Source organism: Crocodylus siamensis, chromosome 9, assembly GCF_052110815.1.
Source record: "Crocodylus siamensis isolate JL-2025a chromosome 9, ASM5211081v1, whole genome shotgun sequence".
Lineage (NCBI taxonomy): Eukaryota > Metazoa > Chordata > Crocodylia > Crocodylidae > Crocodylus > Crocodylus siamensis.
The window spans coordinates 63,081,227-63,097,702 of NC_143403.1; the positions used below are offsets into that span (position 1 = coordinate 63,081,227).

Below are 16,476 nucleotides of genomic sequence, written 5' to 3' on the forward strand. Positions count from 1 at the left end.
TATGCAGTTCTTCAGTATGTCCCCACCTCCCACACACACCTCCCACATTCGGCTTGATTCTGCTGTGATTTGAAGTCAATGGGATCTTCCTGTAGTCCGCAGGACTGGGAACAGCATTAAAGGACCTTCATCCTCACTTCTTTCAGCCTCTGCATCATCCAATTCTTGGCCCTTGCCATCTTCAGCGATCTGTTTGTCTCCAACATTATCTCTTGTAATTAGAATACATTTGCTCATCTCAAGGGGAAATAGGCTTCAAATGAGTATTCTATAAAAGCAATTACTTTTGATATTAGAGATCTGTCCACATAAATGTAGTGTCTTTTCCAATTAAAACATTAATGAATTTTGTCCTGAGAGTGTGCAGCCTATACTATGCTGCCATAGGTGGTCAGTAGCTGCACCCACAAGACTGAGCAGGCAGGATGTGAACTTCATGTATACAGTGGATTCAAGTGTGCATATTGGCTTATCTAATTCATGAACAGCGGTGGAGATGTACATGATGGCACAGTGATTTTATTTTTCCTGTGTTGTGGTCTCCTTTGAAAAGATTAACTGGATTAGACCCCAGATTGGAGTTATTCCTCTAGGCGTGCAGCCAGCCCTCTGTTTTTTGCTTATACCCAGTGGCTGGCTGTCCCTTATACTTTTTTCCGTGTTTCCTGCTGCTTCCTGGTTTTCATCCTAAGATCAGTGGAACTGATTTACATCCTTCAGTGCAGCTCCAATGTATCTGTCCTCAGGGTCAGTCTGGTATGCACACCAGTGTGCCAGCAGAGCTGCTAGGAGGGATCCTCTTAATGTTAAAACAACAGTGGGATAAATGTTTGCATGCTCTTTGTGTGTGGCCTGGATACCAGCTCAGCCAACACCAGCACCAGAAGCCTTGTGTTTCTGCCTGACAGCTGCCCTGCCAACTGAACTGCATGGCATCCTCCTCTTTACTGACATGGGAGGAGCCATGCTAAGCCTCCTCAGCTGGAAGTCACTCTTCCGTACATCAGATCTGCCATCTTTCATCTTATCAAAATAAGATGAGAGAATCAGGAGCTTTTATTGCCATCTCTTGGCAAAGGAATCCTTGCAGAATCCTTGTTGTCATCATATTTTTGGAGGAAAGGCTGTGAATCAAATCCCTAGGGTCCTTCACAGCAAGGGTTTTTTGCTTTTTTTTTTTTTTTCTCCCGAGGCAGTGTCTGTGCAAAGGGTGCCTTGTCTGAAGTACAACAGGATAAGATTCCTGGGTGAATCAAGTAACAGAAGCTCCCTGGTGGGCCCAGGGCAAATGCATGGGCTGCTGGTTTGATCAGACCACTCACTGTTTTTCATGCGGTTATCTCCTGGTTTCCTGGTGCCCCCTGGACAGTCTGTGTGCCTCCATCTCTTGCTTCTTGTCTCATACGTAGATGGCAAGCACCTTCAGGGCCTTTGGGGTCCATGTTTTGATCAGTGCCTGGTACAACGGGTTCCTGGTCGTAGATGGGGGTCACGTAGGGTGTGTAAGGGCATTACGTTTAGATTGATCTGACCAGCATTCAGTCAATCCAGATGCCCACTTCTGCAGGCATTCAGAGGGTTTAATTCAGGCAAAAAATGGTGTGCCTGATCTACGTTGTTTCACTTGAGGAAGTGCGCTAACTTGGATTGAGACAGGCTTAACCTGATGTAGGAAGGGATTCATGCAATCTGGAGAATGTCTGCACACACATTTGCAGCACAACCCCAGGGCTAGCAAAACCCAGCTACTTGTCCCAGCCCTAGGCCTGTGCTAATTTCCCTCCTTTCCCCCACCCTGAACCCTGATGGGGCTATATTTAATGCCCCCCCCCAAACTCCCCCAACTGAGCAACACCGCCCCCCACCCCCCGTCGACCTGCCAGAAGCCCCTCCTCCCACCCTGGCTTACCTACCTCATGCAATGGCTGTCACCTGCATAAACCACCTAAACCTAGACTGGGAGCGGTGCAAAGCAAGCTGTCTAAATCTAGACTGGGTGCAGTGAAAGTTTGTTTGCACCCCTAGACACTATGGATCAAACTCTAGGCACATTCAGTGTAGAGGGGTATACATGAAGTGCACAAACCTAAGCCAAGGTCATGGTGAAGAGCCAGGTGAAGAACAGGACATGCTTTCAAAGCAGTTGTATGCTAGATTCTTCTTCTCCCTGGTGAATTTTGCTTTTTCATGAGGTATTTTATGTGGTAACGTAGGGATCTTGTCACTTATACCAAATTCATATTTATAATTATTAATAGCTCTTGGCTTTGTCTATTGGACCTGCCATCTAAGGAGCTCAAACTACTTCACAGACTTGGATATAAGTCCCAAAGCAGCCCTGGAGTGGACATATGTTTCCTTACCTGTAAGATGCAAGTACATGAGACTCAGAGGCTAAAATTCCCAAACTGCCCAAGTTATTCCCTTATGTGATTTTTTTTTTTTTGGGGTGGGGTGGGGTGGGAGGATTTCACCTGAGAATTTGTCCAACTCTCCACCACTCTGAAATCTCCTGATTTTGTGTTTTAACGTCTTAGGCTGGTGTTGTCCATCAAAATGTTTCCATAATTCCACAGAACAAAGCAGTAACACAATAAAAATAACCCTCCCCTTCTCAGATTAAAAGAAGGTACCGCTCAGTCACCACACAGGTAACGTGTAATTAAGACTTTTCAAAACAGAATGTGCAGGAGCCTAATTTATATATATAGTAGATTGTATAGTTATAGTTATATACAAGCTGCATTTGTATATACATGTAATGCTTTTATATGTGTGTGTATATATAAGTAATGTTTAGCATATATATGCACTAACAAGTATGTATATATTTTATGTATGCATATATACGTGTGTGTGTATAGAAAATATATATGTACTACCAAAGCGCTATACTTTGCAAGAGGAAGATTCTTTTTGTTGAAACTGATTCATGGGAACATTAAAAATACAGAGACTTTTGTAAGCAGGTTTTGATGGTCTGGGGCAGAAATTCTGAGGCCCTGTACATTAAGCAGCAGACCCATTATAATGGACATGTCTGGCTTAATAAAACACTTCCTCCCTTTGTGTTTGGAAGCAGAAGATGAAAATGGAAGATATATGCACTGTGTTGAGCTTTACTGTAGGCAGGAGATGAACAGTCCACCTTACCTTCCTGGTCCTTTCTTCTCCCATCCTGCATCCTCTGCAACTCTCAGGTTGTTCCCTTGCTGAGTAGGTGCAGTCCATCATACACCACTGAGATTCTCCTGTCTGATCACAGATTCAGGCAATCAAAATCCCTTATCCTGGTGACTATAAGGCACCATTGGAGCCCACAGAAGGGTCCAGAGATCAAAGGCTAGTATACAAAAACCTCTACCCTGCCTAGTTTCTCAGCAAGAACATCACAAGTTAAATACTGTGGCTTCCCATAAAGTTATGGCAGTTTTTCTTTTTGAAACAGTCAACCACAGTTTACTGCTCATATTCCCCTCACTGATGGGCCAGGTATATCTTCAAAGATACTGGAGCTAACGTGGGACATAAATCTTTCAAGAGGATGCATAAAACTTGGTTACAAGTATAAAAAATAGGATTTTACTTGCTCTGGATTTCAGATAAATGAAAGCACTGTAGTCTTTTAAAAAATAAGACAAGCCTTTGTTCTTTTTGTACTTTGCTGTCTTTCTTTGGAAAGTTCAGGATCATGCCATATGTGACTTGGAGAAGATTTCCATATGTGAATCTTAACTGTCTTCCTAGCTCAGAAAATATACCTCTTTATAGAGACAGCATTCAGGTTAGTCCCCTGAGCAATTATTCTATACCACACATTGTATAGACTTACCACATTTTAGGGGAAGAGAGTTTGGATATGCAAAGGTCAGATATACAGGAGCTGAAGACATTTCTATGTAACATTTAGATCGAGTCATAAACCAGGCCTATTTCTATATCCATGTGTTTCATAATACCATTTACAAAGTTGGCTGAAACCTAAGTTTTCAGTACTGTTTTCTTTTGGGGATTGTTGAGCCTGGTATATACCTCTGCAAAGTGCTTGCATTTCCCCAGTCCTAATTTTGGTCTACTGAACTGATAATGCATTCAGTGACCTCTTTATGTTGGTGGGGCAAGACGGCATTTGGATGTTCACCAAGATAGTAATTTCAGGAAGCCATCCTTTAACTATGGCCCTCTTTTCATTAAGCATAGTTTGCACAGGATTTATGCCAGTCAACAAAAGAGGCAGATTCCTTTTCTTGGCAAACCCAAGCATGAAATGTATTGACAAAATTCAAGTATCCAGAGGGGGGAAAAAAAGAAAAAACAATTGAAGCACAGTCTGCAAAATATACTCAGCATTTTCGCAGCATTTTATCCACTGGGGTGGCATAAGGATGGAAAAAGAAAGAGAATTGTTACCTTCTCTGAAAAGGTAAGAACTGAACTGTAATTCAGAACTTAATCCTGTAAAGCACTAGGGTGTCCTTGACTTCAGCTAATGTCATATTGTGAGTCAGCAATGTTACCATCTTACAGGAAATGCTCCGTTCTTTGTCAGAAATAATCCTACTGTATAATTCTGTGTTTTGCCCGGTGGTAGCAAATCAGTCATTGGGACTTGGTTAGTAGGGCTGTGCAAAGCTTTGGGTGGTGATTCGATTTGGACATTTGGCCGGATTCGGTGGCCGAAACTGAGTCGAATTGGGGACCAATTAAAAGGCCCGAATCAATTCAAATCTCTCTGAATCTTTGGAAAATATTTGGAGAACTTTGGCTCAGGCAGTCCCTGGTGGGTGCAGCAGGGAGCTGCGGCTCGACTTGGAGCTGGTAAGTAGGGGGCAGGGGAGCGGGGGCTGGAGGAGGGGGGAAGGGACAATGGGGGGCCCCTGCCAGCCCTCTGATACCTGTCTGCTCCCCCAGCCCCCCCCCCCGGCTCCCCTGCCCATCCCAGCTCCCCGTGCTTTAAAGAAAAGCCCCACTCACCAGGTGCTGCTGGGTGGGGGGTGATCCGTGCTGCCCCCCCACTACCCCATACTGTGTGAGGGGCTCTGCCATGAGCCCCTGACCTCCCTACTTGCTCCCCCAGCCTGCACAGGTGCCCTGCCTGGGCCAGCTCTGGCCCTTTAGGAAAAATAACACCTAGAAGAGCCCTGGGACTCACCGTTCCTGCAGTGGCCTTGGGGCTTCAGGGGGGCTCATGCAGAGCCCCCCATATGGCATGGGGCAGTGGGGGGTAGCAGGGATCACCCCCCCACTGAGCAGGAACAATGAGTATTGGGGGCTTCCTTGTTTTTTGTTTTTTTTCTTAAAGGGCTGGAGCCACGGTGGGTGGAGCAGCCGTGGGGGGGCTGGGGCAGTCGGGGGGCGGGTTGGGGGTCTTGAGGAGAGCCCTTCACGCAGTGTTGGGGCAGTGTGGGGCAGCAGGGATTGCCCCCACTTCCACCTGGCAGCACCATTTTTTCCTCCAAGTGCTGGGACCTGGGGCGGGTGGCGCAGCCATTGCTGGGCTGGGAGAGCGGGTGGGGGCTGGGCCTGGCCTGGCCTGGCTGATTCGACCAGGTCGAATCAGGACAGGGATTCAAACTGATGTGGAAATCACGACAGGATCACTGCTTGGCTAACAGAGCGCTCTACTTTACTTTATTTTACATGGCTACGGGAGAAGAAGCAAGGGTGGCTATTTCTCTGCAGCTGCAGGATACAGACTCTGTTATAGACGTGTGAGAAAAAGATGCACAGAAGCCTCCCCGTGAATACATTCTTGGCAGTCTGACAAGAAATCACCTTGGGGTCCCACTAGGCTAAACGTGTTTTCTCCAGCTGTCTCCCGATAAGTTTATCTCAAGGCCCCTTTGTCTTTCAGCCTTGACTTATGCTCCTTATTATGGCTTAACTTTATTTTTGCTTGTCCCAGTACTTTTCCTCATTGGCCCCAGTACTTTTCCTCGTCAGAATCACCGAATCGTATCACTGTTCTCCGAATCGGCCAAATCTGAATCCAAAGCGAATACTAGCTGCTTCGCACAGGCCTATTAGTCAGTTCCTGGCTTCTGCTGACGTGACCTTCAGCAAACCACTTAGTTTCTCAGCTGAAATGGCCATGCCTTTGTACCTCGTGGGGGTGGGCTGTAAATTTCTTGTCGTTGATGTTTGTGAGGTACCTGGATACTACGGTGATAGGCGCAACAGAGTCCCCATTCGGGATGCAGTAGCACAATTCAAGGCTAAAAGGGATGACAAAGCCCAGTTCAAAAACTCAATGTTGAATCACCTCATTTCTCAAAAATGTAAGAAAGTTTTGGAACAGATTTTTGGCCCTACCGCTTGTCATCTTCTCTGTCAACCCAAATCCCAAGTCCTAAAGCTACTTCTGGTGGAGTATGATAAAGTTATTCTGTGAATTATACAGCCCCCTTTATTTAAAGATCACAAATGATTGCATCATGATGGAGAATGATTACTACCATTTCCCGGAAGGGGAGGCTGTCCTGCATAGAGGTTGAATGACATGCCCCACAAAGCAAATGAGTCTTCAGCTCTGAAATAGAGCCTAGTCGTTCCAATTCCTTTTCCCTGAAATGACAAGACAGGGAAATAATAATGCAGACCATTCAGTCCAGAGTTGGTGGCAAACTGAATTGTGAAATCAGAATTTTTCTTGAGCTTTACCATGTTTATAGTCTCGATGTAGGTTTTTACAGATCTTGTTTTATCTTTCTCTAATTTAAACTGATAGTATTTTCCCACATGCTTACCTATTAGCAATTGTTAGGGCAGGTGGAGATCTTCATTTAATATATAACAGCTTGCTCATGTGGCTTTACTTTATCCTCCCCAAATCAACTGTTTGTCTCTCAGCAGCTTTTTTTATTGGTCTAACCCATGGTAACTATTTGCAGAAGACAGTCTTTTATGTATTGTGTGCTCATACCTTCTTTAACATCACTGGGTGGTACTTCAATACAAATGAAAATAAGTTGGGAGAGTTGAGATTTGGAGTGGTTTCTTTGAAAAGTGACGACATTCATTTTGCAGTGTTTTCTGTGTGACCATGTCAAAAATGCTGCATAGAATTACTTTGGATTAAAAAGATGGTGAGAAGCCAATGCTTCTTTTAACTAGATTGCTGTATCTATTGTATAGCCTTACAACCCTTTTTAATTTTAGTTTGGGGTGGAAAGGGAGGTTGGAATTTGACTTCCAAAAGTAGGCTGCTCCAATTTATATAAATTTGTCATTGTCTCTGAATTCCTTCTTTATTTCAGGATTAAACCAACATCTGAGAGTATTGATTCTTTCAGAATACATTCAGGCAGGTTTTCAACAAAGAAATCTGAATGATGTCAGGAAAAAGCTTTTAAACAGAGAAAGGGCCAGAGCTATTTAGTTATTTATTTAATTTGTAAGTATTTAGGATGGTGCAACCCTGGATGAGAAAAATGTCAGCAGACAGGGCAAATTATTAACAGAGGGCCCTTTTATTTTGTCCTTTTGCAGCATTGCATATCCGCAGTAGTTCTGTAGGGTGATACCAGGATGAAATTGGTATAAATGAGAGAGATTTTTAGGCCCCAAGGGTTGGGATTGGAGTTACTGTTGATTGCTGAGAGTAGGGGAAGGGTTGTGACCAACAAGAACGGAAGCCAAAGTGGTAAGGAAGGGGAGAGGTATGCAAAAGGAGGTCTGATCCTCTATCAATAAAGGAAGTTTCCCACTTGCTTCAGTAGGGGATGGCTTGGGCCTATGCAAATTAACAGCAGCTGAGCTAGTTATGCCAGGACTTTGGTGGGATCCAAATGGAGATGATGCAAAAGTACCTTGGTAGTGTGGGAGCACAGCTAGCATTGATGGAAAAGGGAGCAAGTGGGTTAGGACAAAAACTAGAGAGGTGTGGAAAAGGCCAGGAAGGAGGTCATGCTGTTGTGACACAGGTGACTGTTCTCAGTTGTTAATATTTATTTTGAAGAGGAAAAGTGTTACTGGTGACTCAAATGACCTCCCTGACCAGGATTTACTATTGCATGTCAGTACTTTGCAAATGAAAAAATAAAGGTGCTAAAATAATTGCAGATGCGGTTTGATCTCGGCTTTTATCATAGCCTTCCCCATAAATCTGTTCAGTAATTTTCCCATTGTGACAGGATTTACAGTGAAGAATAAAAAGCCGCTTTTCTTCCTAGAAAATTATGCATAGCGTGAAGTAATTAATCTGGTTAAGAAAGTTAGCCTAGCTCACTCTTCTCCTCGTCCTTCCGGCTTCTTCTCTTCTACAGAAATCTTGGAAGTGAGAAAGATAAATTCGGTGTGAATGACAGTCACTGTATGACCCACTGAAGTCAGCAGTTGCACTGGTGATGGACCGCAGGTTTTTGTCTCTGTTCTGCTCTCCTATTAAAAATAAATAAATAAATAAAGACTTAAATATTCAGAGAGAGGCTGCATCTTGATGTAGCAGCTCACAGATGAATCACTTTTGTACCCCATTTCATTTTCAGCGAACCTCGCTATGGATTCAGTGCAGAGGGGCTAGGCTGGAAATGCGATTTCTCTGTCCATCACTAGCGCTGACATGACATGAAGCAGGCAGCTGTGCCCTCAGCGCATCCTTTTTTGTCTACAGCCTCCTCACTAAGCAACGGCAAAAAGGCAGCCAGTGTTCCTCAGTTTTCTTCCACTTACTTTCCTGAGCCTTTCAAGCCTTTCGTGTCTCCAGCAAAATCAGACCTGCTTTTACTGGCTAAAAATTCAAAACAAAGGAAAGCACTTAGGACTGAAGCATTTTATTCACCACTCAGTTACTCCAGTTGGTAACTAATGAAGCTAGAGTAATGCAAGATTGGACTGATGCAATGGGGAATAGACCCTTATTTTTTTTTTTATGGTCTCCCATTAGCTTAATAAAGCCCTAAGTAACCCATGATGGAATAGCAATTATATGTTTGGGGGGTAAGGGGGGGGGTGGGGGGGGGTTCTTCCTCGCCAGTAGCATATAAAGTAATTGCATCTCTTTAGAGTTGATTCTGCTCTGCAATAAATTATTGACAATTTCAGAGAGCAGTTGAAAACTCCAAGTACTTAAAAAAAAAACAACCAAACCCAAACGCATGCTCTAGTTATCCACTGGTGTAAAAAACAGACATTTAAAATGCAAATAGACTTTCCAGATTTCACAGCAGTTTACAAAAAACATCGATCACCCGGGTTAAAATGTATTAACAACCCAGAAATGCTGGAAATGTGAAGAACTTTGTTGTCTATCTACCATGGGTCTTGCAGAGCTGCCCATTACCTTCCCCATGAAATCGATAGCAATCAGTTGCTGCCTCATAACGGTATTTCTTGAAGTTTGTTCCCTTCCATGCATAGTCTTGCAGACTGCATCATTCAGCACTTGAGATGAAGGACTTTCCATGAGGTTTTTCCCACATGGTCAAAAGGAGTGTGTTTTTGTCAACAGAAAGTCCCAAGACCTGCTCCCAGCCCTGGATCCTTGGAAATGCACAGAAAGAGCCCGTGCTTAATTCTCCCTGGCTATGGCTAGGGATCTTCTCCCTGCCTTTGAATGGTGGTTTTTGACTTTGGTGGAGGCTCTGTGGAATAGGCAACACAATCCCAGATCATGTCACCTTCTCTATGTAAGCCCTTCCAAGCACAGGAGGGAACCAGATGTCTCCTGCCCTCCCTCAGCCCTGCCTTCTGCCCAGCATGGAGCACCCACATCCTGATCATGTCCCCATGGAGAGCCCTTCACAGGGTCTGAGGGGAAGAGCAAGAGAGTGCTAGAGAACCAGCGCCCCCATCCTTCCCTTTCATGCTGAGATGCATATCCAATGGGTACAAGGAGTCGTGATGTGTCTGAACTTCCCCAGCCTCTGCCATGGTGAAGGAAGTCATTTCTTCACAGAATTGGTTTAAGCCCATTTGGCATCCTCTGCAAAAAGTTCTGTATAAATGGTATCGTATATGAGCGACAGTGATATCATGCTGTTTAACTGACTAGCAAAATACTGAAATGAAATGCTGTCTGGAATGGCTGCATTTGCAGCTACATGGAGAGAATGTGAGATAAGTCATACTCAGTTGATCTTAGAGCCACGTCTTCACTGAACTTGCAGAATGTGGCAATTGGATATGATTTATTTAGTTGCTGCTGTATGTTGGTCAATATTACTGCATTATTATGATAATTGCAATCAGGCTACAGCACAATGAAGGTAATGAGTACAAAAAATAAAAACCCTTAGCAATTCATTCGGAGTGCAAATGGGATAGATAATGGCTGTTTCCTAGAACAAGATCAGATTAGCAGCGTGAACAACTAAAACACCACACTTAGGAGCAAAGCATACTAAATAATTATAATTATGCATGGTTGAGGTGGGCTACCTAAGCATCTCTCCAGTGAGAAAAATAGCAAACAAACTGCTTGATACTTCCTACATGCTGAATGGTTGTTTTTCTTGTCCTTGTGCCTTTCAGAAAAACCATTTCCTTTTTTTTTTTTTTCCTGTAACCAAGAAGAGCTTGTACTGTAAAAAAATAGACATTGTTCCTTTCTACCTTAACAAAACTGTCACTTCCACTGAAGTGAGTGGGCCATATCTTGATGTCCTTTATGCCAGTGTAAATCCATTGACATTACTGGGCTGACTTTTGCTTCAACTCCAGGGCTTTGCACAGCCTATTTAGGCTGTGGAGTGAAGACATTTGAATGTGGCTGGTCATTCTGGGTCATTCAGTTCCATGAGTGTCTTATTTGAGACCCATATAGGATCATGGGGGTTTTTTGTTTTGTATTCTTCTGTTTTCACCAGAAATTACTAAGCATCTTCCTTTTGAAACTTAGTTTCCCCAATTCCCCCACCCAGGGTATTTTCATCTGAGGAACACACGGTACCCAAGTTGGTACCGGACATAATTAGCTCATGGTTGCATCTTGCATGTGCTAATTGTCGGGGCATGAGCTTGCAACACCAGGCCTTTACATAATACTCTGTTTTGAGATTATCACTTCATCTTAAATGCTAGACCTGGTCCAAACTCAGAATTTCCAAGCAATTCTAACCTGTCAAAGCTTCCTTTCAGTTCATATTGGAAAAAGGTAGACATTTCAAAATTTGATGCTGGTCAAAGCAGTTTATTTTAGAGTCTTATCATCTAAAAGTTCCTTGCCAAAGCAAAGTTCTTCAACTGTAGGTGGGGGGGGTTGTTTTTTTTTCAAATTTTGACAAAAATCCCTGTGATCCCCTGAAGAGTCTCCATTCTGTCAAACTGGTATTTTCCGACAGAAAATTGATCTGTTGGAAAATCTTCCTTGAGGTCTATTAAACACTTGAGTTTGACATTTTGGGTTACAATTGCTTCATTTGTATGTGCTGAATCATAGGCATGATAAAATCAATTACTCCTAAGCACCGCCGGTGATGGTGCCTCATTGTACTTGCAGAGTGCAGGAATGCAGTACTGCTGTTCCTTGGTCAGTAATATAGTCCCTGTTGTTTTATTATGATAGCCACAAGCAGGTTAATGTACTCTAGCAAAAGAAGGCTCCCAGAAAATATCTGTTCAATTTAAGTGGAAAAGAGATGCCTAATGGGCATTTCCTAGAAATGAAGTGAGTAATAAAGAATAGCAGTTTGTGACGCATGAGGATCAGGTTCTATTGCCTTGCAAGGGGAAAAATGCTGTTTTTCTCGGAGCAGGCTGGAAAACTACGTGGCACGGTATTAAGCACCTAGGGGCAGGGACCGGTCCTGTCTGTGTCTTGAAACACCTAGCAACATGTAGATCACTTGTTATTTATCACGAATAAACTCGCAGACAGAGGAGTGGCTCAGGATTGAGTCCCATTGTTCTGGGTATTGTTTAAACACAGGCACCACTGAGACTCTTTGTACATCTCTGGACATATACAGTGTTTAGGCTGCACATCCAGGCCAGGGTAGCCCCAGCCAGCATTGGTTCTCTGAGACACCACTCCTGTCCTGTGTTCATCTCCATGTCTTTGTCACTGGCCTGTCTCGAATGCAAATTATGACACTTCCTCCACCAGCAAAAACAAAATTGTCCAGTGAGTTGGGCGGTTGAGCCCGGCCGTCTATTTGCCCCCATCTTTCCTACTTGCCTCGCAATTCTTTGCACCCAGACCAAAGATCCATGTTAAGGATAAATTGCAATCTATCCCACAGAAGGGTATTATCAAGCAAACAATGCTTTATAAATGATTTGGCCAGAGAGGAACAAAAGATCTCCAGCTGCTTTGTAGCTTATTGAAGCTTTAACTTTGAAAAATTCTGCAAAGCCAAGAATAGCTTCAGCAAACAAGGAAGGCCAATGAAATCAACATAAATGATGCAGATCTCATAGCCTTTGGAAACCTTTGCTTTAGTTTCACTCAGTCTGCCACCTATACACATTCTCTGGCTGTTCTGCACTTCTCTCTGAGTGCTAATTGTTGAGTGTGAGCTGGCTGCATGTATTTTCTCTCCTCACTAGAAGTCTTTCACTTTCAGATGCATTTGTCTTTTTAAAGGGGGACAAATATGATTTCACCAAGAGAAAGAAGAGGCAAGTGTTCTCGGTCACCCATGTGAACCTTCCTCCTATTTTCTTGCAGGAAGTCTGGATTTGATGTAAAAAGCTTATTTTAGGTAGATTTTAATTTAGCTTGTAGATGTATATAATAAACAACTTTAAGCACAGATGTCCTCCCTCGTTACCAAATGCATTATCTGATTCAGGTGTCTTAAGAGGTCGCACAGCCTGTTAAATGGGCTGGCTGGGCCTTCTGCAGTCACAGAGTGGAGGGAGAGAAAGGACACGAGAGAGGAGATCAGCAGCTAACTTGGATGAAAAAGCATCTGTAGGAAATGGAAAGAATCAGGTGGTCACAAGAAAGAGTGTATTAAGAGGCACAGGACAGAAATTGGTGGGGGGTGACTGGCCCAATATACCAGCTTAGCCTAGTTGCTTGCTTTGCACAAATGTGTTATCTCTTTTAGGTCATTTATTTTTGGCTATAGACATAAATGGATGTTAGGCATTTGTAGCTTCAGACGGATTCTGCAGCCTTCCTCCGTTTTGCCAAAACAAAACACCTTTAAGAACTATTTTAAAGCAGTCTGTATTGAAGTTCCTCCTTTCCCCTATAGCCATTCCAGGTCTAAATAGCCGGGCAGGGTTTGGAAAACGCTCCTGCTTATTCTGTTCCTCTGTCTCAGTCGCTAGTCATGCCTTGAGCTCATCCCCATTGCACCACCAAACCACAATGAGACAGAGTGTGAGTTTCAAGTGTTTCTTTCATTTTAGCAACCCAGTTGGCTGCTTTGCCTGGAGCAGTCTATAGTTTTCAATGGCTTGGTCATGCCAAGGAAGATTTCCTAAAGGCCTTCTTTCCACCCGCCTACCTCCCCCCTCTTTGTTCCCTGTGGCGCATGACTCACTCTGAGCCGATTGAGCGTTTCAGGGCATGCCAATGAGGAACACGACTAGATAGATGGCAATGAGCTTGTGAGCTACTAGGAGAGGTTTCAAAAGCACAGATGGCTGATAAGTGCCTAACTTGCACTGGGATTTCCCCTTGCAGGATTATAGCAAATCATTTCAGACACAAATGCCTGAAGTTAGGCAGCTAAATCCATGTTCTAGTTACCCAGCTAAAATGAGCTTGATTTGCCAAGGCACCAAGCACCTGATCTGCAGGTGATCAGAATAAAATTTGAAGCAGGCCACTAATATTTATCGGTATAAATATGAATTGAGGTGTGTTGCTTGAATCTGACACTGCTGACGTTTTGTCTGTCATCCCACTAATATGTTGCCATTTCCCCCACGATGTCCCTTTGCGATTTCTGACCACCTGTTTGCATGGAGCTGAATAATGCAGAAGATATTCCCAGCAGCTCCATTTGACAAAGTAGAAAAAAGGTCGTCTTAGACTTGACTTTGCCATGCAAAGGACTCCGCCCACATCTTTTCTCCACCTCCGGCTGCTACCCTCTGGAAAATATCATTAATTGTTTCTCCCTGTCTTTTTTATTAAACTTCAATTACATTTTCTCAAAAAAAATCTTACTTTTGGAAATGTCAACCAGTTGTTTTGCTCTGCATTATAAATGATTTGAAAAACATTTCCCATGACTTTACAGTAGCCCAAGACTATTATAAACACAATTTTAACTTGTACTGACTTGTTGCTAGTCAGCCCGGCAGAAAGCAGGGCTCTCATTATTAAGACTTGCAGTGTGTAAGAATTCGGTACCAATTTAAGTGTCCAGGAAGGATGTTGTTGGCAATGAATCTGTATGTGAGTCTTTTGTTTTGAATGGATTTCTTGAAATGAGAATGAAGGCATTAGTGAGTAATAGCTATTGAGCGCGTTGTTCATTGACTAATGTCTCAACAGTTAGCAATGAGAAACTGACCTTATGAGCATTATTTTCAGAGAAAACACTAATTGGGAAATGCATGGCATGATTCTCAAATGGTGAAAATCAGCATATCTCAGGTAAAGTCAATGAAGCTGTGCTAGATATACAAGCTGAGGGTCTCGACCAGAGTTCCTAGCGTTAGAGTATGCTACACAATGCCTTTTATTTTCTTTTAATAATGTTTGAGTTTCTCTTGCAGTTGATGGAAAGATCCAGTAGGAATAATATTTGGGCGTGAGTTTCTTAATGTGGAGGTACTTGACTCTCCAGCTGGAGTGATTAACAAACCACCGAAGAAAGTTGTGGATTATGCATACCTTGAGGCTTTCAGATCAATCCCTGAATGCCTTACTGGAAAAAAATGCAATAGTCCAGTAAAAGTAATTGGGCTCAAAGGAGTAACTGGATGATATTCCCTGTCTTGTGTAATTCAAGACATCTTCCTCAGTGACCTAATTACTGGTCCCTTCCAGCCCTGAGATCTGTAAATTTGAGTTGTATGTCATTTTATTCCTTCCAAACACAACTATGAACAGATATGAAAATATGAATGGTTAGCTTTTAGTCTATGTTTAGAAAAAGTATGGCCCTCTGAACGATGGGGAATATTTTTGTTCTAGTTTCTCATATGCCGCTAAAATAAAACTTTTGAATTGGTTGGAAGTTCAGCTAGAGGAATAGTTAGCTACTCAGTGGAGTTGGATGGGAAGACTGGGAAAACTTCAAATGCTGCTAATTTTGTCCTTGCTGGTTTTTTCATAATTACTGATATTATGCATTCATAATATAGAAGGTGTAGATAATGGACCCTTGCCTTAAAAGCCATTTCCAGAATAAAGACTTTCACAAAATTTCAGGAAATTTGAAATCTGAGTTGTGTGGGATTTCAGATCTGCTTCTTACAATGTCTTATGGTAATAAGAGAAACTAGCTAAAAGGTGTGAAACTTTTAGCTGGAGCCAAGTCTGAGGATTGTAGCAAAAAGGCCTAAGCTTCCTAGCTAGCCTCGTGCTCTACCAAAAACTGCATCTGAGCTTAAAAATTCAGCACTCTTTTGATGCTTGAGAATTGGGTAGTGTCTACCCTCAGAGATCGAGGGAGTCTGGGTGAACTGTTTGGGACCCCATGTCATGACGTTTGCCAGACATTTAAGGCTGGTGAAGAAACAAGAATCGTTGGAAATGGGAACAAAAGGTGCAGCTCGGCTGTGGGAGTAAAGAGCATGCAGTGTAGTGGCTCATCATGACTTGAAAAAGAGACGGTGGTGGGGGGGACTGAGGTTAGTGGGCACTACCATGTGTCTTATCTAGATAGGCTGCATTTACTTACCTTTGTGTTAGAGTCCCATCAGCACATTATTCCCCAGTGTGCTATTGCTGAGCACATGCTGCTTTTGGCAGCAGTTTAATGATAGACGGTGTGCTTAGCAATATGTTTTTGTATGCAACTATGAGTCTCCAACTGGAGAGAAGAAAACCTTGTCTTGTATTTGAATAAATACAACACTATTTGCTTAAACATTTAAAAAACCCACCTGGATCCCAGGCCTACTGCAAACTCTTCTGTGCTGTTACTTTAATTTTATTTTTTCCCCTCTAGGTTTAGCCAAGCCAATGGGACTAGTTGAAGGTCCAGGAGGCCTGGGCCAGGGAGGAATGGCTGCTACTCTGAGAGATGACAGTCATGAGTCTGAGACTAAGTATGAAGAATATGGTTACAACGCCCAGCTTAGTGACCGGATATCCCTGGACAGGTCCATTCCTGACTACAGACCAAAAAAGTAAGTTGAACCCCACATTATTATTATTATTGCAAGTGATTATTGTTCCCCTGATGCTGGTAACACAGTCTTTTTTGCACGCCTTAGCATCAGCATGCAGGAAAAGGTCAGCCATGTATATACTGCCGAATTTAATGAAAATTATAAAGGCCAATTGCTATCTCAAGCTTGAAGACCCATAGCAACATGCATAGCTAATTTTACAAGGAAAGCAGCAATATACCGGTGTCTGTGTCCTTGAATCAAACATTACTTCAAAACATGGACTTTGTTTTA

General features: G+C 43.0%; 1 protein-coding gene across 1 annotated transcript in view; it reads left to right on the top strand.

Annotated features, from left to right (window-relative positions):
• The window catches only part of GALNT9 (polypeptide N-acetylgalactosaminyltransferase 9), a 233,101-nt gene that overhangs the window by 22,492 nt on the left and 194,133 nt on the right, over window positions 1-16,476 (top strand). Inside the window, exon 2 of the mRNA XM_090062430.1 lies at window positions 16,020-16,200. Coding sequence (XP_089918556.1) covers window positions 16,020-16,200 — 181 coding nt within the window. The remainder of the gene's footprint in view (window positions 1-16,019; window positions 16,201-16,476) is intronic.